General features: G+C 27.5%; 3 protein-coding genes and 1 long non-coding RNA gene across 9 annotated transcripts; 2 read left to right on the plus strand and 2 right to left on the minus strand.

Annotated features, from left to right (window-relative positions):
• On the plus strand, nt 1-737 carry LOC141530832 (uncharacterized). The gene is made up of 2 exons (XR_012479808.1): nt 1-377; nt 462-737. It is a non-coding gene; the product is annotated as an uncharacterized LOC141530832 (long non-coding RNA).
• Nucleotides 738-3,653: 2,916 nt separating this feature from the next.
• Nucleotides 3,654-5,879, plus strand: Mthl5 (G-protein coupled receptor Mth-like 5). Its single transcript, XM_074247624.1, has 2 exons — nt 3,654-4,796; nt 4,873-5,879. Exons 1-2 carry the CDS (start codon nt 4,013-4,015, stop codon nt 5,526-5,528), a joined length of 1,440 nt encoding a protein of 479 aa, XP_074103725.1. The 5' UTR covers nt 3,654-4,012; the 3' UTR covers nt 5,529-5,879.
• LOC141530498 (adipocyte plasma membrane-associated protein Hemomucin) lies at nt 5,798-17,035 on the minus strand. Of its 5 annotated transcripts, XM_074247629.1 has the most exons (6): nt 13,379-13,576; nt 9,133-9,316; nt 8,845-9,044; nt 7,275-7,560; nt 6,976-7,202; nt 6,560-6,737 (listed from the first exon to the last, which is right to left on the minus strand). In XM_074247629.1, the coding sequence occupies exons 2-6, from the start codon at nt 9,240-9,242 to the stop codon at nt 6,703-6,705; spliced, it is 858 nt and encodes a 285-aa protein (XP_074103730.1). In that variant the 5' UTR covers nt 9,243-9,316; nt 13,379-13,576; the 3' UTR covers nt 6,560-6,702. The 5 variants fall into 5 exon arrangements, with proteins under 5 accessions (XP_074103727.1, XP_074103728.1, XP_074103726.1 ...); XM_074247626.1 differs by lacking the exon at nt 13,379-13,576 and adding an exon at nt 16,629-17,035 and having other exon boundaries at nt 5,798-7,202; XM_074247627.1 differs by having other exon boundaries at nt 5,798-7,202; nt 13,383-13,565.
• Nucleotides 17,032-21,080, minus strand: H (transcriptional corepressor hairless). 2 transcript variants are annotated; one of them, XM_074247631.1, is made up of 4 exons: nt 20,018-21,080; nt 19,556-19,933; nt 18,664-19,488; nt 17,032-18,573 (listed from the first exon to the last, which is right to left on the minus strand). In XM_074247631.1, exons 2-4 carry the CDS (start codon nt 19,893-19,895, stop codon nt 18,539-18,541), a joined length of 1,200 nt encoding a protein of 399 aa, XP_074103732.1. In that variant the 5' UTR covers nt 19,896-19,933; nt 20,018-21,080; the 3' UTR covers nt 17,032-18,538. The 2 variants fall into 2 exon arrangements, with proteins under 2 accessions (XP_074103732.1, XP_074103731.1); XM_074247630.1 differs by having other exon boundaries at nt 19,556-21,080.
• Nucleotides 21,081-22,791: the final 1,711 nt, after the last annotated feature.

Genomic DNA, 22,791 nt, shown 5'->3' on the forward strand with positions numbered 1-22,791 from the left:
AATACGTATGGCAACACTGTGATTACTATGATTATTATTTTTTCTGTTATTTGTTAATTCAAAATAAACATTGCGTGTTTACAAGTCAGTGTGGCCAGAACGTGCTCTTTTCTTACCCCCACTTTATAGGACACTCTCATCTGACTACATTGAAAGCGGTACAAAGTGGGGGTAAAAAAATCGCACGATCTGGCCACACTGTTACAAGTGTCAATTTAAGAAAATTATGGAAAGTGAAAATAAGAAAACTTATTATCGAGATAAGTTTGGTAAGTTTACAACTAAAAGAAAATTAGAAATAGAACATAAACATGTAGAAAATATCTTGAAAAAAAAAGTTGATGGTGATGACAGTTCACTAAGATTATTAAACTTAGGTTAGTATTGACATTTAAAAAATGTCAAAATTTAAAGAAAAATTTTTATGAGTAAAGAAGCCATCCTTATTATGTTTTCTTCAGAATAAAGATTCAGCAGAAGCAAAAAAAGTTTGCAGTGGCATTTCAATCACAATGATTAATAAAATAGCAGAAGCTGGAATAAGTAAAGAGCAAATTTTAGAATCGTTCCGAAAAAATGGTTCTCAAGGCATATCTATTTTGCTAGGTCAAGATGTTGGTGGTAAACCTCGAGTGACCAAATCATCAGCTATGATTAAAAAATTATGTACTAAAATTAGTGAAATTATTAAAAATAATGATACTGAATTTAATAAAAAAGATAAATAATTTTAAAAATGTTTACTTTTTTTTAAATATTATTAATTCTATACCTACAACTGTATTCACTTATTGACATTCTTTAAAAAAAAATAACATTAATAATTAACATTAATTTATTAATTTATTGATATTAATCATTAATATTATTTACTATTTTTTTACTAGAAAAATTTTAAAAATGTTTACTTTTTTTATTTATTATTAATTCTATACCTACAATTATATTCACTTATTGATATTTCTTAAAATTATTAACATTGATCATTATTATTAATTTATTGATTTATTGATATTAATCATTAATATTATTTACTATTTTTATTATTTGCATATTGAAATTGTTTATTAGAAAAATTTTAAAAAATATCACTGTGAATAAATCTATTCTTTAATTTAGATGAAAAAATATGTAAATATATGTGTCCGCAAACTATTCGTAACGTGATTGGTTGAATATATCATAAGCATGAAAATATATGCAAACGCTATAGTAAGGCGGGCGCTTGCGCGCGCAAATTTGAATTCTAGTATATCTTAAATTTGACAGTTGTAGGTTAGGTTACTTTACTGTTATGATTATTACTTTGCTTCTATCTCTTTCTAATATATTTTATCTCTTTTTCATGGTCTACAGTGTTGCCGGTTAGTACCAAAGATAATCGACGCTACCGAATTTACTGAAAAAGTTCATCTTTTTAATTAGTCGGGCAAAACGGTTTTTTTTTTTTTTTTCAATTATTTATGAAGGTTTTAACTTTAATTTAAATAGTTTTTTTTTTTATATCTATCGACTAGTTTCGGAGATATTTACGAAAACGTATCAACCGTCTACCGTTTTGCCATAAAGCCAATGTTAAATATGCCTATTTTTAAAGTCATTTATTTATTTAAATAATCAGGCAACCCCCCCTAAAAATTTTAGGATCGGTTTGGATTTAGTTCAACTGTATATAAAAAAAAATTCAAGCCTTTTATTCAAAATTGCTTTGGTGCTCGTACTTCCTTAACATAAAAAACTACGTCGATCGCTGCCAGCCTGATCAAAATTGGTTGATTCGTTCGTGAGTTATCGTTGTCGAAAGAAAATCGAAAATAGTATATTACACACCGAGGGAAGTAAAGTAAGAAATGTCTCAGATCACATGTAATTGTTGGCCGAGGCGAAGCCGAGGTCAACAAACATGTGATCTGAGGCTTTCTTATTTACTTCCCGAGGAGTGTATACTATTTTTTTCCCTGACGAAGGTGTAAAGCGGAAACTTTGTTTAGCGCAGCGGGGCTAAAGTTGACGCTTTACACCCGGAGGGGAAAAAAAGTGTTTTTTCGGAATCACTCCGAAATTTCTAGTTCAATTTCCATGAAGCTTCGAAAACTGCGTCGAATGTCGCTAACTACGTGAAAATCGGTTCATTTATTCAAAAGTTATTGCGGTTTGAAAATTCAAAATATCGTGTTTTATCATGCTTCTGTTAGATTTTTGAGCTTGGAGAGCTTAAAATGACTCGAAAATTATATCTTAGAACTTGGAGAGTTTAAAAACGTAAGAAGTGAAATTTCGAAAGCTTAAATATTGAAAAAGTGGGAAGTTGCAGGGACGGCCCTTAGTGTCAACCGTTTTCCTAATTTTTTTTTTTTTTTTATACGTTTTACTTGTATACCGTCTTGGTTTTTACAAGTCTGATGGTTACTTTCAAATTGTTTTCACTTCTTGTTGGATTTTAGCACTTCCCATTTTATTCCTATATTTTTCTCCTAATTCATCCCATTTTTTAATTTATGGTTTTATTCGCTTTGATTGTTTTCCACTAATTTTAAAACTGTGACTGTGGATCGACTTGTGCTTCCTGTCCTGCATTCGCCCTATTCCTTACCTCTTCCTAGGCTCTTGGAACAGTGATATGGGGAGACCACAGCGAAACCCCTATGGATACGTATCTGTAGAAAGTAAAGGTTGATTTACAATTGGATATTGATCACGACTTTATGACTCTGATGTTGGCAAAAAAAAAATTTATCAATATTTGATGACACTGAAATTAGCAGACGGGTGAAAATTTTTGATTATTTTTATTAATTAAATTACAACTAAAAAGATATTTCTAAATAATTGTACTTATAGTTTTTCAAGTTTTTTACAGGTAAAAAATTTTTTTTAATTGTTAAATTGAAATTTTTTTAATAAAAAATTTCTAAAAATTTTGAAATGTCGGCTAACTTCATTTTCATAATATTTGTTTGTTATATCCGATGATAGAATAGGTGTCGTCTTTGATGCATTACGCGGCAAATTCACTATAATTTGGATTATTTAATTTAATTCATAATAAATTATAGATAATACATTTTGCTATATAGAGCTCAAAAATTGTTGTCATTGTTGTAGAAAATAAATTAAAGTATAGTAATATCTTTAAACAAACAATGAACAATACTAACTTTGTCAACATTTCCCAGAACTATAAAAGCACTCGAACAAATTTGCTCGTGTTAGTCGACAACTAAACCTTTGTAAAAATTAATAAAAGAAAAGCCATTTGTTTAATGTCCTTCATGGATTTATTAGTTAAATATACATTTTCGTTAAACATTCTCAAGAGGCCGTAAATTATATAATAGAATAAGACCATAGAATCAAGCCAACAATAATACTATTTGTTAAATAAATAACTAACAAACTATTGAAGTTACGTTTAATAATTAAATAATAGTTAATATTTAATTAAAAGGACAATACATCATATTAATTAATTAATAAACCAAAATGATAATTAATCTGCAACACATATCGCGTTCCAGATGCCATAAAGGGCGACAAATAATCAAAAAAAAAGAAAATAGGAAACGGTAAAATATCTGAAATAAAGCGTTGAATACGTCTTATAGGAATCTTATCAAGTAACTTCCCGAGTATTTTACATGTATTTACTGTTTGTAACCCTGTTGTAAATCTAGAAAAATTTCATAAAAATAAATTTAAGTTGTAAGAATGACGGCACTGATTATAATAATAACAAACCATAAAACCATATGATAAATTATGGCTGCATATACATGTTTTAACTCTAATCATCGTCTAATTTTTATTCAACTTATTAATAATTTTTAGTAAAAATGTAAAACAAAATTATTTTGGTATAAAAATGAAATGACTCATGTCATTATCGCATCAGGAAACAACGAATAAGAAAATTATTATTAATTATACGTTATGATAAGTTAAAATAATTATTAGGGATGAGTAAAAACATGAAAATTTAATTTATTATTTAAGTTCTAATTACAATTAAATAATGTATTTTTTATTACTCATTTATTTTTTTGAGTGCTTATATAATTTTGTAAACGGTAGTTCTACTATCAAGCCACAAAATATTAACGAATTAATAAATATTGGAAAATGTTGTGACATGAATGAAATTATTCTTGATGATAAGTGTGCATTATTAACCGAGACAAATGAAACAACGATCTGGGAACCTGATTTTATCGATGATAATTTTCCTGTCCGTAAAAAGCAATATCTAAATTTTCAATTTAAAATTGGGTTACCAAATTGTCGTAATACTGAACATCAATGGCATGTTTACTATAATCCTTACAATCAAAGTCAAGATCTCCTTGCAATTTTACCATCTGGGAGTCTAAGGCATATATTGCATGATCGCTGGAATAATACTCAAAATCAAAGAAATGAGCTTCATAATTATGAAATTGATGATGATAGTATAACAGTAGAGTCTCTTTACTTTGATTACTCATTTGGGCATTATTGTGCAGACAAAGCAGTTCTTAGTAAAAATTCTCTTATTACAACTTATGCGATGATATGTGTTCCTGCAGTTGCTTGGACTGACTCAAAATATCTCATTCAACGAATAGTGGATCCAATAACTCGAGCATTTGCAATTAGCTGTTATTTACTTGTCGCTGTTGTATATTTTGTTTTGCCACAGCTACGCGATCTTGTTGGAAATATAATTACAAGTATGACCATGTGCCTTGTAGTATATCAAACTGCATCTACTGTTAAAATAATAACAGCAAACGCCAGTCACGTAAGCTTCTTTATTGCCGGTGCGTTTCATAATTGTCATTAACTTACTTTTTTTTAATTAATATATATTTAATTATATATGTTTTTCTTCCATAGATTCAGTGGCCTACATATCTCTACTAGCAACATTTTTCTGGCTTAATTCATTTGGGTACTTTGTTTGGAGCACATTTAGGTCACGTAATATCTTTTTACGTGTTTCTGATGGCCAAAAATATTGCTATTATTCTTCTTATGTTTGGGGTTCTACTGCAACAATATTTGGAACTGCAATATTTGCGCACTTTACACTGGAGACCAATAAAGTAATTGTCAGTGATGGAATCAATTATGCTCAGGAAAGTGTTGGATGGTTAGCAATGTCTGTAATTTTTGCTTCTATAGCATTAACGATAATTGTCAATATTTGTTTTATTGTAATGACTATCAATACAATTAAACAAACTCGTACTTACGGAAGGATTCACCACAAAATAAAATATAGTTTTCGAATGTTCACGTTATTATTTGGAATCTTAAGTTTAGGGTGGCTATCTTTTATAATTTCGCATTTAAAATATGATTCTTTGATTTACTGTCATATTATAGTGAATATTCTTCAAGCACTTTTCGTAGTCTATGTATGTATATTCGAACAAAAAAGGGTATTGTTTCTTTTAAGTAAAACATGCAATTGTTGCAATAATGTACAAAATACTACTGACGATATTGATTGGGGAGAAGAAATGACAGCTATCAATGCAGGATACTGATTACTTATATTAACTTTAATTTTATTATATAATGTTAGATAAGAACACGAACTCTTAATGTTTAAAACTTTATTTTTTTACTTTTCATACAAAACGCTTAATAAATCATTTTATCACGGATAAGTAATTATTAGATATAAAAATACTTTGATTAGTTTAAATATGAGATAATAAGACAAAAAAAGTGACCTTATTTAGTCGAGACTTACTTAATTTTATCTATAGATTTTTAGGTATTGAATTAACAAAAATAATGTTTAGAACGACTATAACATTTATAAAAGTTATATATTTGTAATATTTTCATTTTATACATTTTGTAAATTATTAATGAATAAATGTAAGTATGTATACTCTGACAAATTATTACATACTGCCATCCAAACTTTAATATCTTGTCTTCCAGATTCAAAAAATTGATCAATAGACTTCAATTGATCAATTGAAGAACGCTCTATTATTTCTGAAAATTTCTGATCATTTACAATTCTTTTAAATATGTAATACTTTTTAGAATGACAAAAATTAAGCAGAATTAGAAATTTATTAATGCTGTTTAATTTGTTTCCTCAAACAGGGATACATTGTATACAATCATATTACAGTTTGTTGTATTTGATTATTAGTCATTGATGCAGAGAATATAAGCTTATGGAATTTCATGAAATTCTACAGAACTAATTTCTTTAAAAAAAAATGTTAACGGTTTTCTATAGAACACTAGTATATCACAAGTGTTGTATATCACAAATCCGTAGAACTTTTATCTTTTATAACTACCTAATAATTTTAATAAATCGAAAATAATCAAGTCAAATTTTTAAATTTCTTAAAATTTTTATTAAAAAAAAAATTTGGTTTCAATGTCTAATTTTATCTATTCAATTCCATAGTATCTGAACCCTATGAACTAAATTAACTTCAATTCAAGTTTTCAATGTTAAATATTTCTGGTGTTAATTTTATGTAGTTTAATCGTTGATAGATTTATTTTTTTTCGTATTATTATCAAGCAATATTTTCTCATCAAATTTGATATTTTGTTTTTCAAGTGTTGGTAATATTTGATTCATAGAAATTCTGCCAAGATAGTCGTTAAATGGACTACCAAGCCACAGATAATCATTCAAGATAAAAGCAGAACTGATGTCCGAAATGTCACCGCTTCTCGATTCTAGTATGTCGAGAATTTTCCCATGTTCATTAATCCTGAGAACAATTGCAGAGCGTGGTATTAAAAATGAAAAACTTTGAAAGTGTCCAATCCAAAGATAAACTTTTTTGAAACAATTATCAGGATAAATTTTGTAAAAAAATTTAAACGGAAGTTCCAGTAATGTTAAAAGACGAATAAATAATTTGCGAATATAAGGATGAGGAGATAAAGACTGTAGAAGCTGAGGATTTTCTTCATCTGCAGTAACAATAAGACTAACGAAGAAATTACCATGATTATCTGAATGAATATTATCAGGAAGTCCTGGTAAGCCTTCAATAATAATTTCACTTTTTCCAGCTTTTAGTCCTTTTAAATGATATTTAATTATTCGAGACGTAAGTGTTTCAGCGACAAATATAAAGCTTTCGTCATCACTAAGTTTTATGCCATTTGCAAACCCAAGATTTTCTAACAAAACTGTATTTTTTTTAGTTTTTGCGCTGAAGTGTATCAATCTAAATATAATAAAAAAAAAAAAAAAAAAAAGTTACTAGTGTTATAAATTTTTAATATGAGTGAGTACCTACCGCCCACTTGGATTGCTCAACATCGAAAATATTCCGTCGTAAAGTTTATAATCTGAACTTGAATCAGTCCAATAAAGATCACCATTCTTACTAACATCTATACTGTTAGGTGTCATGGGTACTTTTCCGTCAATAGGTATTGTGATGTCTACAATTTTTTCATAACTCTTCGTAGTAATATTAACTTTAAAAATACCATAATATGTGTCGACAACATAAAGATTTCCATTTATATCAAATTTTAGCCCTAGAGGTCTACCACAAATGTCTTCTTCCCATGATTGATCTAAAAATTAATTTTACACTGATCAATTTCACCTTTAATTTTGATAAAATTTAGTCGAAATACAGTTGAATTGGTAGACAAAAAAACTAAAAATTTGTGTGTTATTTGATAAGCGTGTTTGAAGGGTAAATATATCGCTAGAGAATCATATGTGTTAATCGTGAATACATTATATTTTTTCTCCAAAAAGCATTCTAGGCCACTACCTTAACTAAATTAGATTTTTATAGTCTTCAAATTTTAAATTTATCTTCCCTTATATCAGTCTATCTTTAATTTAAAATGCTAAATAAGTATTGAATACATAAAAATTCTATTATTAAACAGAATATAAAAATAAAAATGTTTTTGATATTTTCAATGAACGTATTATGTATTTTTGATTTATCTTAAATATTATCTATGAGTTCTGTATAAATGATCTTCGATATCATTAATAGTATATTACACCCCTTGGGAAGGAAAATAAGAAAAGCCTCAGATCACATGTAATTGTTGGCCGAGGCGAAGCCGAGGTCAACAAACATGTGATCTGAGGCTTTCTTATTTACTTCCCGTGGAGTGTAATATACTATTTTCTTATTTACACTATTTTTAATTTATATTTATTAGTTAGTATATTATACACCTAGGGAAGTAAAGTAAGAAATCTCTCAGATCACATGTAATCTGAGGCTTTTCTTATTTTCTTTCCCAAGAGGTGTAATATACTATTCTATTTTTTTTTTTTAATATTTGAATTATCTTATTCTTCAATCTACTAATTTTTCGATAGAGTAGTGAAATTCCTTCGATGAAAAAAATAAAAAAAATTGTAATTTTTCCACACTTATCCTACGTTACATATACAAAAAATGTCATTTTCAATTGCAATTATCTCATGTTAGGTGAGGTAAATCGTCTTCAAATTTTAACAGCATATGTAAAATAAAAGACTCAGTTATTGACACTGGCCTAGTTGTTTGACACTTGCAATTTTATTCTAATTAAAAAAACAAAATATTCACAAAAAACCAAATATCTTAAAATTTTTAAATTATATTCAATTTTTTGAATATAAACAACCAAATAAAATAGTCACAGAAGTGACGTAAAACGATACGCCATCCGGACATCAATTTTTTATAAGAGGATTTTTAGAAGAGGATTATTTTCATAACCGTACTACCTTAATACGTTTCAATTTAAAACATGTTTAACTACTGGGTATCTTATAATTTTATTACTTATATAGAAATTAATATTACTTAATGTGATCAATACAAAACAAGCGAAAACACTTACCGCAACTTTTTCCAAATTTTACTAGCTGTTCAAGATTATTGTCAATGAGTCTAGAGACTGTTCCTCCGTACATTGAGATATACAATATTTCATCATAAGCATCAAAACTTTCAGGTCCTACAATTTTTCCTTTAAAGATTTTTTCAGCTTTACTTAAATTACTAACTGGAGATAAGTGCGGATAATTTGGTAATTCAAAACTATAATATAAAAATCAATATTAATCTTCTGAATATTAAAAATTAAAGAGACTAATAATCTCTTTTATTACTAATATTATTATTTTACGTATATGATGTAAACTCGATGTGTGGCGGCAGCCCAGGCAAAAATGTTATTGCCATAAGAAATATACAAATCCATAGTAAATTAATAGTCATACACTTTAAAGCTCCCATTGTATTAACGTTTTCGTTGATCTGCTTGTTAGTATTAACAATATTCCGTACAATTTTTTTTTTCTATAAATATTCTGGAAAAAAAACGAAGATTTTTTTTTCCATTAATTAGAATTATTATATTACTTCTATAAAATTTTCAACTGATTGTATAAAAAGTGATTTATACATGGTATATGCAAAATTTTAGTTGATCTTAGCATAAAGCTCAGACAAGAAATTTTTCTTTTTTTAATTTCTTCAACAGTCGGTCTCTACGATTGCAGCTTTATATTTTCCTTCTAAACAAAGAAGAATTTAGAAAAAAACGCTCTGCTACGTAATAGATTTTTTAATTATCCATTTCATAGCAGAGCGTTTTTTTTCGAAATTCTCATTTGTTTAAAAGAAAAACACAAAACTGTAATAGCTTTATAATCATAAGTGCAAAAGGATAGTACCGTTTCTTGCAGTGAGTGCGACGCGAGAAAAAGAGGGGATCGGCTGTTAAATCAATAGTATATTGTATGACTAGGGATGAAACAAAACGATTTCAAACCAGAATGAAGTTGCCTACCCAAGTGAAACGAGGGCTGGCATCACTCGGTCTGAAATCGTGTTTCATCCCGCGTTATACATTGTATTTTTCATATAAGTTGCATTAAAAATGCTAGTTTCAATGTCTGGAGTCAACCAGAACTAGATAGTTCTGATATTTTATTATAAAACTTATTAAGAAAATTAAAAACTACAATTCAAGAAAGTAATGGTTTATATATTTATTAAACATTATTCGTAAACTGAATAGTTTTCTTTTGTCATTCTTATTTATATGCTTAGTCACAGAATTATAATATGTCAGTACAATTAACGATTAGAATGACAACTATAAAGGTATAAAATAAACAAACGATTCTCTAATAGGATTGAAAATAAAGCTGTAACTTCATCTCGTGGGCAGAAAATCGTCATTTTCTGCCCGCCGGGAAGAAAGTGATTAAAATGATTGATTCCTGCCCAGCAACAGTTGTATTGGTCTGAAATTGACTAGTTTCGGTTGGCTCAACAAGCATTGAAACTCATTTTCAATGCAGGTTACATGAAATAGTATATTACACACCGAGGGAAGTAAAGTAAGAAATGTCTCAGATCACATGTAATTGTTGGCCGAGGCGAAGCCGAGGTCAACAAACATGTGATCTGAGGCTTTCTTACTTACTTCCCGAGGAGTGTATGCTATTTTTTTGCTCGACGAAGGCAGAAAGTGGCAATTTCGTTTAGCACAGCGGGCCGAAATTTGACGCTTTCTGCCCGTCGAGCAAAAAAAGAAATTTACCGTCTAGTTTTAGCGAGGTGAATGAAGTTAATATTAATTCAAACCTATCAAAATGACTTCTTATGTATAGTATTAGGTTTACGTAGCTTATTGCTTCGGCATTCCGGTTGAATAGTCACAAAATAAATTGATCTGGTTCAATTTTTTTTATTTTTTCTTGAAAATATTTGTTTATTAGTCAAGTTTCCGTCAAAAAAATTTTTTTTGTCAAATATTTTATATAAATGTATCTACTTGATATCTTGAGATAATATATGATTAAAGAAAAACTCAATAATATTCACTAGAGTTATTAAAATATTCTTATCGGTGTTATTACAACCCGTAAATTAAAAATTCCATAAATATCGGTTGTGTTTCTAGTTTTATTATTTTCGACTCTAATCGGTCGTATTCATTTGTTCTGTCATGGCACAAATGTTGTTAACTGAATACGATAATTGACACTCCACTAACTTACCACCGAAGGAGACACTAAACAGATAAAAGAATTCTTTATAACTAAACTGATATCTTAATGGGAGCTAATTTTATCTACTCATAAGCCCTGCCTGACAGAGATTGATTGGATCCCAGTAGGCTCAGCAAAAGATACTGTTGACTATCTAAAAACTCAGGAAACATCCAGAAAAAAAAGCTCTAAATATTCATATGACGGTTTTTAAAACCCTATTTTTCATCTCTTTTTTAAAATTTTATATTTATGTAATAAAAAGTTATAATAACTAATGGACAGTTAAATGAAATTTTGATTACATTTGATAGATTTTGAGAAACCTCGAAAAAACTGAAAAAAACATTTTTTTGTTATTTGAAAATTCAAAAATTGTATTTTATCAAACTTCTATCAGACTTTTCAGTTCGAAGAGCTCAAAAGCACAAAAAATCTATCTCTTTGAGCTCGGAGAGCTCAAAATAACACATAAATTGTATTTTTAAGCTTGTAGAGTTCAAAAACGTCATAAGTACAATTTTAAACGCCTAGGTATAGAATTAGCGGGAAGTTGCAGGGGTGGCCTTCAAGGTCAACCGTTTTCCTAATTTTTGCATGCCTTAACCGTGAGCGTAAGTATCCTCTACTCTCGCCTAAAATTCAAGATCCCGTGTTTCGTTACAATAATTTGTATTTGACAGATATAATATGCACATAAATTCTACAAAACGTACACTGTCAGATAAAAAAATAATCACTGATCATTTGAAAATTTTTTTTAATAACTATTTTTCATAATTATATAAAAAAGTGTTTTTTAAGAGCTCGTAGTTTACATTTTTACAAATTACTGTCGAGGTAAACACTATAACTTTAATAAAAATCCATTTTTACACTCTTTTTTTTTTAATTAATTAATTCATTATTTATTTGCAAACACAAGGAATACAAGACTATAGCTTAAAACTGTTTCGTCTAAATACAATAAATTTTTTTTAGTTGGTCTCGAGAGAAATTTTGTTGTCTTTTAGCAGCTACTAGAAATTTAAATAGCGCGCTACGTGCGTGCCTTAATTTCCACCAATAAGAAATCAAGTCCTATTTTTTACGAGTTTCGACTATTGACTAACTAAACACTCTCATGTATTTTTATTGTAGAGATATATATATATATATATATATTTTTTTTTTTCTAAATAAAGCTTAAAGGCAGCTTAGACTATCCATACTACAGCATAATACTGAATGACGGTAATGTAGTCTCAAACTTTTTTTTCTCCGATTTACGCGGAAAAATTTAAATTAACTTGAGTTAATTTATACTTTTACTTTCAATCAATTTATTTTTCTTTTTGTAATTAATATTTTATCTACTTTGATCAATTAAGAAATAATACGAGCGCTTAAGGCATGCTCATTTGGATTTTCCAAACTTTTTTTTAATTTTTTTCATCTGTAATTTTCATTTTATGCACTGGCTATTTAATAAACTTCTTAAAAAAGAAAAAAAAAACAAAAAAGCGTCAAACTTTTAATCTGAGGGTCCAAAGTTCAAGTCCCTGTTCGAGCAATTTGATTTGCTTCTCAGCCACGTTTAGATATACAACCAAATACGACAGAAGCAGCTTTCAAAAAAGAAACGACAGTTTATTCTACGCAAAATAGATAAATAAAAAAGCCAAAGAGACCGATCTTGACCTATGCAGCCTCCTTAAAAGAGAATATCAATGCATTACTGATGGAGAAACTAAGAATATTTTAAAGGAAATGCGTAAGGATTTATGCTAAAGAACATACGTTGGAGGATACAAAGCCAGAGGATCCAACTAAAAAAAGATTATAATTTAAAAGCAACGATCTTCTGTACAACAGTTAATATTCTCAAGATCAATAACTTTGTTAGAAAGCTCACGAGAGTTTACTTATCGAAATTTCGTGATTATTAAACTTCGATTTCAGACTTGCCCCAGAGTTAACGAGTAGTGAATCAGCTTTAAGCTAAGTTTCGCTCTCAATGAAAAATATGATTTTCTTCATTTTTTTTCCACAAATTTTGAAAATAATTTCCTTTTCTAGCAGATTAAAAAATTATGTTAGATATATATTTATACGATATTTTTGAACAAATGTAAACAACTTTTATAATCAGCTGAAAATTATCAAAGACATTGTAGAACTTAAAATAGAATTTGGAATATCAAAATATTAAAATACTATGTTTCACAGCTCTATAAAAATGTATATATTCAACAGAAATATATTATTGAATCAATATATAACTAGGATACTTTCAAAAAATTTACTGTAGAAGAACAAAAAATTGTTTCTGTGTACCCTATTAATCAAAATGATACGTTTTGTTGATTGTGAAATTATTGAAATGCTTACCTACTTAGTGAAATGAATAATTTTCGAATTTTTGAACTAGAAAACCTATTAAGAGAAAAATATAATAAACGAAAAATACTATTATCACTAATCAAACAGACTTTTAATCAGGAATAATTGTTGGTCATTGCAATCAAGATTCGTACAAAACACATGCATAAATGTATAAGCAACATTGCGACGTAACGGTTCTTTCCGGTCTATTGCTACAGAGGCTTTAGTTGAGATTCGCAATAAAGCAGCTATCACAACTCATCAAAATATAAATAATAAGTGTCAATTATTAATGTATAAAAAATTGATCTTTTATGAAAATTAAAAATTCAATAAAAAAATTATTTTAATAAATCAATTATAATAAAAAAATGCTTCTAAAAATTTTCACTTGTAATATTTATTAATTTTTACATGTGAAACTTTTTAATTTAATTTTTTTTATAATAACTTCATTGCTGTAAATATCTAAAAAAATTTTTATATCTGTCAACTTCAGTGTCATGAAATTAATAACTTATAACTAAAAATTAATTCATAGATAGATCAAAATTTTCATCGAATAAATAATCATAAAATTCAATTCCTTTACTGTGCTGTTAATATTTCATCTATCTCACAATTGACAACATACTCAAATTTTTTTGTTAATTTCTATGAACGGATTGATAATTTTTTAATTTAATAGTATAAAACTAAAAAAAAAATTAATTTTATTAACTTTTTGATACTCTTTAAATTTCCCGAGACAATCGTACCGTATTGAATTATGGATCCGAATGAAAGTCTGTGAGTTGCATTACCATATTACAAAATGAATTAAAATACGTTGCTTTTGAGAAACTGTGATTTTATAAAAAATGATCGTATCTTTAATGCATACGTTAGATATATTCTCATGTTAATAGTTAAATATTAGGAAGATAAAAGAAAGAACATGTTCAACTTTTTGTTAAAAAAATTGCAAATTTTCTAGGATTCACATAGTTATTTTATCCAATTCGACAAAAAAAAATTGTGTTATAAAGTCGTAGAATGTAATTCAGACGGTTCATCGGAGCGAAAAACCTTAAATTTTTTACGCAAAGACAGCTGTCGAAAATTACCTAAATATTTTGATACCCATTAAGATATTATTTTAAGTTAAAAATTTAAGATTTTTATTTAAATTTGAGATTTTAAAGCTTTAGATTCTATCGAAAAAATATTATAAATTTTAGGCAAATACATGTATAGAATCTCCTTTATAAAGTCTCATAGACCTATTAATTAACTTAGCTATTTATAAATATCAATAGAAATTGTCGTAATATGTAATATTAAAAAATTGAATATATTATTAAAAATTTTTATTCATGAAGTTAGTGATTCTATACAATTATTTTTCTGTTAATTATACATTTTTGTATTACAAATTATTAAATTTATTAATGTCATTCATAGTTTTATAAAACTTATTAAAGTTTGAGTAAAATCACATAATTTTTCTTGTTTAATATGTAGTAATAAACGACTCAAGATATTGCTTGCATGTTGAAGTTAATTTTTAAAACTAATTTGACACAAAATACTATGTATTAATTAGTTCAATAAAAAATTGTGTCCAGGAATATGGATTTTCAGCAGAACTTCTATAAATTCGAATCATTTTAATTCACCTTCAAGAGAAAGAAAGAGAAAGAAACTTTTTTTCGTTTAATTTATTGGTTTATCTCGTAAATTCTGAATCTCACCCTTTTAGATGAGAATTTATAGGAGTCATACTATGGTAGAAACATATGTTACTAAAATTTTCTATAATACTTTTATAAATATATTTCTTTTTAAATATGTTTTGACAGGTTTTAAGGCACGACTTTAAACTCGTTAAATCAGTCAGTCACAATATTCAGCGATACATATTGACTCTGAAATTGTATTTGTAAATTGTAAATTGTAAATTACTATTATTCGATTATCAAGGGATATACAACAAACACTAATACTCTACAATTTAATGTAATAATTATAAAATAAAAAATCATAGTAATAATAATAATAATAATAATAATAATAATAATAATAATAATAATAATAATCATAATAATAATAATAATAATAATAATAATAATATTATTATTATTATTATTATTATTATTATTATTATTATTATTATTATTATTATTATTATTATTATTATTATTATTATTATTATTATTATTAACCCAAGTTCTATAAATATACTCATGTTCTAATGTATCATCTAATCTGTACAAAGAAGTTTTATACTATGTTGTTTTCTTATCCATCATGACAGAAATGACATTTTTTTTTCTTTAATAAAGTTATAACAAAAGTGAAAGAATTTAAACGAAAAAAGTATAAATGACAAAAAGTATTTTTTTTAAACAGTAACATTACCTGAGGTAAAAACCAGTGTGAATTCGAAAAAAATGTTTTCTTTATTTATACTTTTTTAGTTAATAACTTTCAAATGTTGAATATAATATAGATACGAAAAGGTGAAAAACGCCCCATATTTATTTTCACTACTATCGTAATCGCCAAGACACATATTTGCAGACAAAGTGAATATTCATTATAAATCGTAAAACTCGCATCGTTTATAAAATAAACTTTCTATTCAATTTTGATTGAATTATTTATATAAATCATAATCTAACAAATATTCAGCGATGAGGAAATTTATTTCGTATGAATCAAAAGTTAATTATGTTATGTAATATAAATTAAGAGTTTTACATTCGATGTCACGTCACTTATTGCACTTAGCTTTCAATAGTTCCTTTATCTTTATTTATAAACATTTCTTTTTTTAATTATAATACTCTTCAAGCTTTTGAGAGCCTATTAATGCGATCAGTTTATACATTATATTTACATATATCTTCAGGCTCTTCAAATTTGGCGTAGGTAAAGATTTTTCATTACATGTATAATTATTATTTTCTTTTACTTCTATCAAAATTTTTATTTTCACATCATTCTCATAACAAAATATATTGAAAAATGTCTTCGCAAATAAGAAGCAATTGAATAATGATCGTAACTATTTAAAAAAAAAAAAAAAAAGTCTTAATCAAGTACCATATGAACTTTTAGATTTTTTTTTATTAAATCGAAGTAACATGGATATGATGAAATTAAAAAAAAATACTTATATAGAAAAAAAGTATCGCTCTCGCAACTATATAATGGATCGCAAACGTAGTGTTTCAATTGGTTCTATATATAATTATAAATGAACATAAAATACCTGTTATCGTCGTTTAAAAGTATCGTGAATATGTTATCGTTAATAGCAATAGCCGGCTAATGTTTAGCAAATGTTTCAGCAAAACTGAATATGTTAATTGATATCCGCACTTTAAGCACCACCACTCAAAGAAAAGCTGTCAAAATGATTTTTCTTTAATTCATAGACGAAACATGGTTATTTAGAAAGTAATAAAATATAGGCAGTGTATTCAACAATTGAAATTTATAAATATTATTAAAATTTAATTTTTCTTAAATATTTTATCCGACTGATTCATGTTTATATTAAGTATTGTTGTATAGTATAAGTATTCTCGGCTATAAATTGTCTAGTTATATATTGGTCGAGTACTGTCAATAAAACTTTATCATTTTTCGTAGTTATTCAAAACGTTAATTTCTTCTTTTTTTTTTTTTTTTTTTTTTTTTTTGGAGTTACTTCATCGACAGTACTTGATCAACATATATTAGATGACTCATAGGCGAGAACAAAAATACCCAATATAAAAAAAAAAATTTTTATGATCATTATTTTTGAAAAGTACAAAAATTTTCAACCACATATAATCGAGTAAATGCATGTCTTATCTTTACATTAAAAAATGTAATCATTTATGTTTATTATGTATTATGTACATATATTTCATAATTGTAAGTATATTGATATTAAATAAATATTTCTTCGTGTGTTAATACAAATGTATAATTGTAAATTTCAGATTTAAAAATACCTAATCAATTGACTTGAAAATTTTTTGTAAGAATTAATTTATGCATCAACTTCAAATCACATGGATAAAGTAATAGATAAATATCATATAGAGGAGCGAGATTGGTGATACAATATTTGATAATTGTGATACAGTAGGTTAACACTCTCCAAGCATAAATTATAGGAGTATTGTAATGTTCACGATGTCTATTAGTGATGGAAGCGATACTTTTTCTCTCTGAATATTACTCTTAATAGCGTGTTAAATAATGCTAAATCGTTAATTTATGACTTCAAAATGCACGAGAAATTCTCACTAAAAATTACTCACAAGTTAATTGAGGTTAACCAATCTAATAAATTAATCTAACTTAAAAATTGAAACCGATCATTTTTTTAAAACAAATGAGTTACAGCCCTTACTCACACATACACTCACAAAATCACGCGTATTTATATAATCATCCACCCATACACATATATGCAAATACAAGATTTCTTTTATTTTCATTCAATCTTTTGGTTCATAACGCTTTTGATGTTGACAATACTTAAATAAAAAGTTATTAATTTCCAGCAATCCAAAACTTAAATAGAATAAAACTTTTATTTTTCTAATTATATGAGTAACCAAATTATTTAAAACATACTATTTTGCGAAAACATTTGCATAGTTTCTATATCCTGCCTTTTGGATTAAAAAATGTACAGTTAATTTATTATTTCAAATTTAAAGATATTTATTGAATGTCATAGCAATTAGTTTATGATACTAGAAATTATTTAACTTATTTATAGTTTAAATGTCTACAATAGTTTGTGGAATATTAAATTTATATAAATCTGAATTGCAAATTTTTAAAAACAATATTCTATAAATCTACTATTCCTATATTCATTGAAACAGACTTAAAAATGAAATATTTATTTACATTACTTTTTTTTTATTTTATTTAACGAAGATTATTATAATTTATACAAGGATTCGAAGACAAAAATTATTTTTCAACTAGACGTATAAAAGCAAAGTAAAAATTATATGTATATATATGGGGGGAGGGTGTCACTGTGAACATTGTATTTATACACATGTCCTCAAATTAAAAATATTACAATCGTACTGTTGCTGTTCTGGCAGTGTATACACATCTAAGTTAGCTCATCACTAAGGCACCGATTTTTTAGGATCCTGAGTTTTAACCTGCATGCTTTGATAAATTTAAGGGCATATCTAAGAATCAAAATAAAAAAGAAAGAAATAAAGACACTAAATTTTAAAAAATTATAGATGAAACATGAATATATAGTAAAGTTTACCTACCTGATGGAGATGTAAGTGTTTGTTCTCTGTATTCTTTATAATGATGAACAGGAGGGGAAGATGAATGAAGTGGTGGTGGCAAATATGTGGGGTGAATTCGAGGTGAATAATGTACGGGCGGGGGATAATGCATCCATAGTCCTGGTGCCCTGTATGTACCAGGAGGAAGCACTGGAACTCCATACAACGGATGATGAACTGATGTATTTGCAGATCCACTCAATGGATCAACTCTAGTTCGAGGGTGAAAATTAGTTGTTATGTAATTAAAAGTATGCCCATCATCTAACTTGAGTAAATTTCTTAAAAACCCCGATTCAGGATTTGGCTTATTTTCTCCTAGAATACTTGTTATACTATACGATGAAAGTTGCTTAGATGAAGGTATATTCGCATTTGTCGTCGTAGGAATTATTGTAGTTGATAATGTAATTGGCTGTGGCTTCGCACGTCTTTTAGAAGCTAGATCTTCTAGAGTAACTTTTTCTAGTTCTCGCAAAATTCGTTTTCTAGGTGAAACTACATTTGGATCCAAACGAGACAATTTATCGATAATAAAACTTAGAGATTTTCCAGTCGCATCAGTATTCTTTATTTTGATAGATTTCGTATGAGTTGCATTTACTTGTAAAGTAAACTGCAACGGCGTTAGATCCAAGGGACGTCGATATTTCCGAACAAGGAAATGAGACGATCTAAGCAAATGAATTCGAGGATCTCGCCTGTAGTAAAAATCAAACTCTGTAGAGGTAGATCTCCTGGGACAACTTTGTTTCCAACAATGGTCTCTTTGCCATGGGCTCGATTGTATGGAAGAATTATCATCTAAGATGAAATAATAATAATAATAATAATAAATTATAAAAAAAAAAATTTTAGTTATGGATCATACCACTGAGAAAATTGATCTCTTGCTTGATGGGTGTTGTGCTAGCTGGAGGCCAAAACGTCTTCTTAGGAACTGGAAACCATGTAGTTCTTTCTCCATCACGCCGATGGGATAGTTCTAAAATAAACTTTCCGTCTTTGAAAAATTTAAGTCTACCACCAGGAGTTGGAAGTAAACCACCTTCACTTCGAGATTCACCAAGAAAACTTGATTGGGGACTGGAACTTTTACCATTAGCCTTAGTAAGGGCAGGGTGGAGGACAGGAGGATCACGTGAGCACATTTCTGTTGTGCCCCTCACATAATTCAAGTGAGTGCGACATTTTGATGACTTTTCTCGCATAATGAAATCCCACCGGGATCCATCCTGCCAGTTTAATCCTTTATGGTAATAATGTATAAAATCATCACTATCTTTTTTATTAAAGTTCTATTAATCAACATAATAATGATACTACTAAGTACCTTTTTATTTCTTAAAAATGTCTTTTTTTATTATGAGTTAACCACCGTGACATTTCAACAAGTCACTTCAATAAATATTTTCAATCTATACCTTGATTAGATACTTAATGTGTATACAAATATTTTTCAATATAATAGTAAGCTTTGATGAACTGTAATCACTCATTTTAATTATATTTTAAATATTTCGAGAATTTTAAGGTCATATTATTTCACAACTACTATGCAATCCTGGATTGAAAACCCGGACATTTTTGAAAACACTGTAGAAATTTTAAATGTATATGACATCGTATATAAAATAATAAAAATTCACTATTAAAATACATAACCATTTTAGATGAATTTAAACACCTACGCATTGGCACATTCTATAATGATCTACATTTCAACCCCAAAGGCGTCTTATTGTACGAGTGAAAATGTCATCAACACACTCACAAATGGAATGTTATATTAATATGTGGTATTGCTTATTTGCTTGTAAGTTTACAATGCGTTAATATTTTTAAGAAAACAATACTTCATACCATAGATCATAAAAAATAATTTAAAAATTTTTTGTAGCCTCAAGATCTCATAAGTAAATATTATTTGGTGGAAAGATCATGCCTTGATTTCTATTTTCATCACATAATTATCGATCGTTTACTACATCGCCGATATAATCTTTTCTAAATGCTCAAGTTATAATTTAATATTAAGGCCACCATTTTTTTAAATCTGTAAAGTATAAAAAAAAATACAACACACGAAACTTCGTTAAATTCTCGTCTATGTAAGCCCTCTCTTGTCGACAATACTGGACCAGTTCATGGTTCGCACGTTCCTTTCATCGTTTATAATTATTTACATTTTTTTTCTTCATTTTGTTTATTTTTATTTTATTGATTACGTTTTTTTTCTATTACAATCCATAATAAAAAAAAATGGTCTAACTGATTAAAACTAAAATAAATAAATGTGAACTACTTAAAAATTCACGTTGCGTTTTTTATGAGTGCACTAGATTTGACGTAAAAGCTTCAGGTATTTACAGTTCTTTTCAGTTAGACAAATGCAGCCGGTACATATTATTCCTACTACAGCTGTTACAGCTGTTCTATAGAGTGAAATTGACCGAAGATAGGTAGCTCACGTAACGGACAGTTTCTTACGTATTTTACGTAAAATAAACGTTAGTGTCTAAGCTCTGTACTATTTGACAAAATAAATCTGAACGCGCCCATACTTTTTTTGCTACTAGGAATTATTTGCGTTCTATAATTAAACTATAATGATTAACTCTGCCTCATTTTATTGGCTGAAAATAAAAAAACATAAGATAAATTCAAAAAAGATTTTTTCGATTGAGTTATTTAGAAATCTAACTATTGTGTTTGGTCTTCTGACAAAAGTTTCCAGAAATTTTGCGATTTGTACAGAAGCCGTGAGTCAAGTAGTTTCAAAAAAATGTATATACATGGAGACACTGGTAGTGTCTCGCGCCAAAAACGCGTTACCTAAACGTCAGGATTTACGGAAAATCGAAAATTTTTTAACCTGGTGACTCTTTTCGATTGAACTGAAAATTTTTTATCCTACTCTCCAGGTAGTACTGTTGATGCAGCTAGAGTCACATGTCACAAACAAATTCTTATATGATTTACGTAGTAGATTTACCTATGCATCCATTGCGTTGCAGAAAAAGGAGGATACATCTTTTAGTTTTTTTCTTTTCTTTTTTTTTTAAATTAATTATTACTATAACATGCTCTAAATTTGTACTTTCAATTATGAAAAATACGTAAAATATGATTTTCCGTCATTGCCTCAATTTTTATTGAAATCTGAATAGTAATTTTTATAAATGAAACAAAACGGTGATTTCTTATGAGAATATTAAATGCAAACAATTTAATGTCTATTTACTGCCCGATAAAAAAAGTTTTTGTCTAATTATATATAATCATGTATATGATCACATATAAGTCTAAGTATAATCAGATCTCATTATATATGAGTCTATAAATAATTAGATATGATCATCATACCTGATACCTGTCATAACTCCATATATAATCATATATAAGTCTATATATTATCAGATCTGATTATATATGAGTCTATATATAATTAGATATAATTATACTGGGCTGTTGTAACCCCATATATAATCATATATGTCCATATATGATCAGATCTGATAATATATAGATCTATATATAATTAAATTTGATCAGACTTGCATAGTCAGATGTTATCAAAATTTAAAAAAAAAAAAAAAATTTTTTTTTCTGGTAATCACGAAAAGTGCAAAATGGTGTTTACCACTACGCTTAAATAATTCTGAAATAAAAAAATTGTTACATTTCCTATGGGATTTTGTGGTCTGCTCTGCTGCTGCCTAACAGTAAAATCATTATTTACTTCATTATTTGAGTAAATGTGATGTAATAATGAGATTCGGTAAAATAAATAAATTAAGACTATCAAAATATATTACACAATCAATTTTTGTATTATACTTATGATAAACTGATTTGATACGTTATATACTTCATAGAATTATTGTCACATAAAATAGCAGCACAGCAGACGGGAACTTCAAGGCGCATGGAGATTACTAAAGTTAAGCAGCATTGAACATAGTTAGTAGGTGGATGGGTGACTGCCGGTGGTATGGTCGTAAAATTACATGTAATCATTTTTTTTTTCATTTTTATTTATTATAGAGAATTGCGTATGACTCTATCAAGTACTATATCCATATAATTAAGCAAAATAATTAATAA

Source organism: Cotesia typhae, unplaced genomic scaffold (genome assembly GCF_013202065.1).
Source record: "Cotesia typhae breed Kobodo isofemale line unplaced genomic scaffold, CoteBio_Ctyphae contig_5, whole genome shotgun sequence".
Classification (NCBI taxonomy): Eukaryota; Metazoa; Arthropoda; class Insecta; order Hymenoptera; family Braconidae; genus Cotesia; species Cotesia typhae.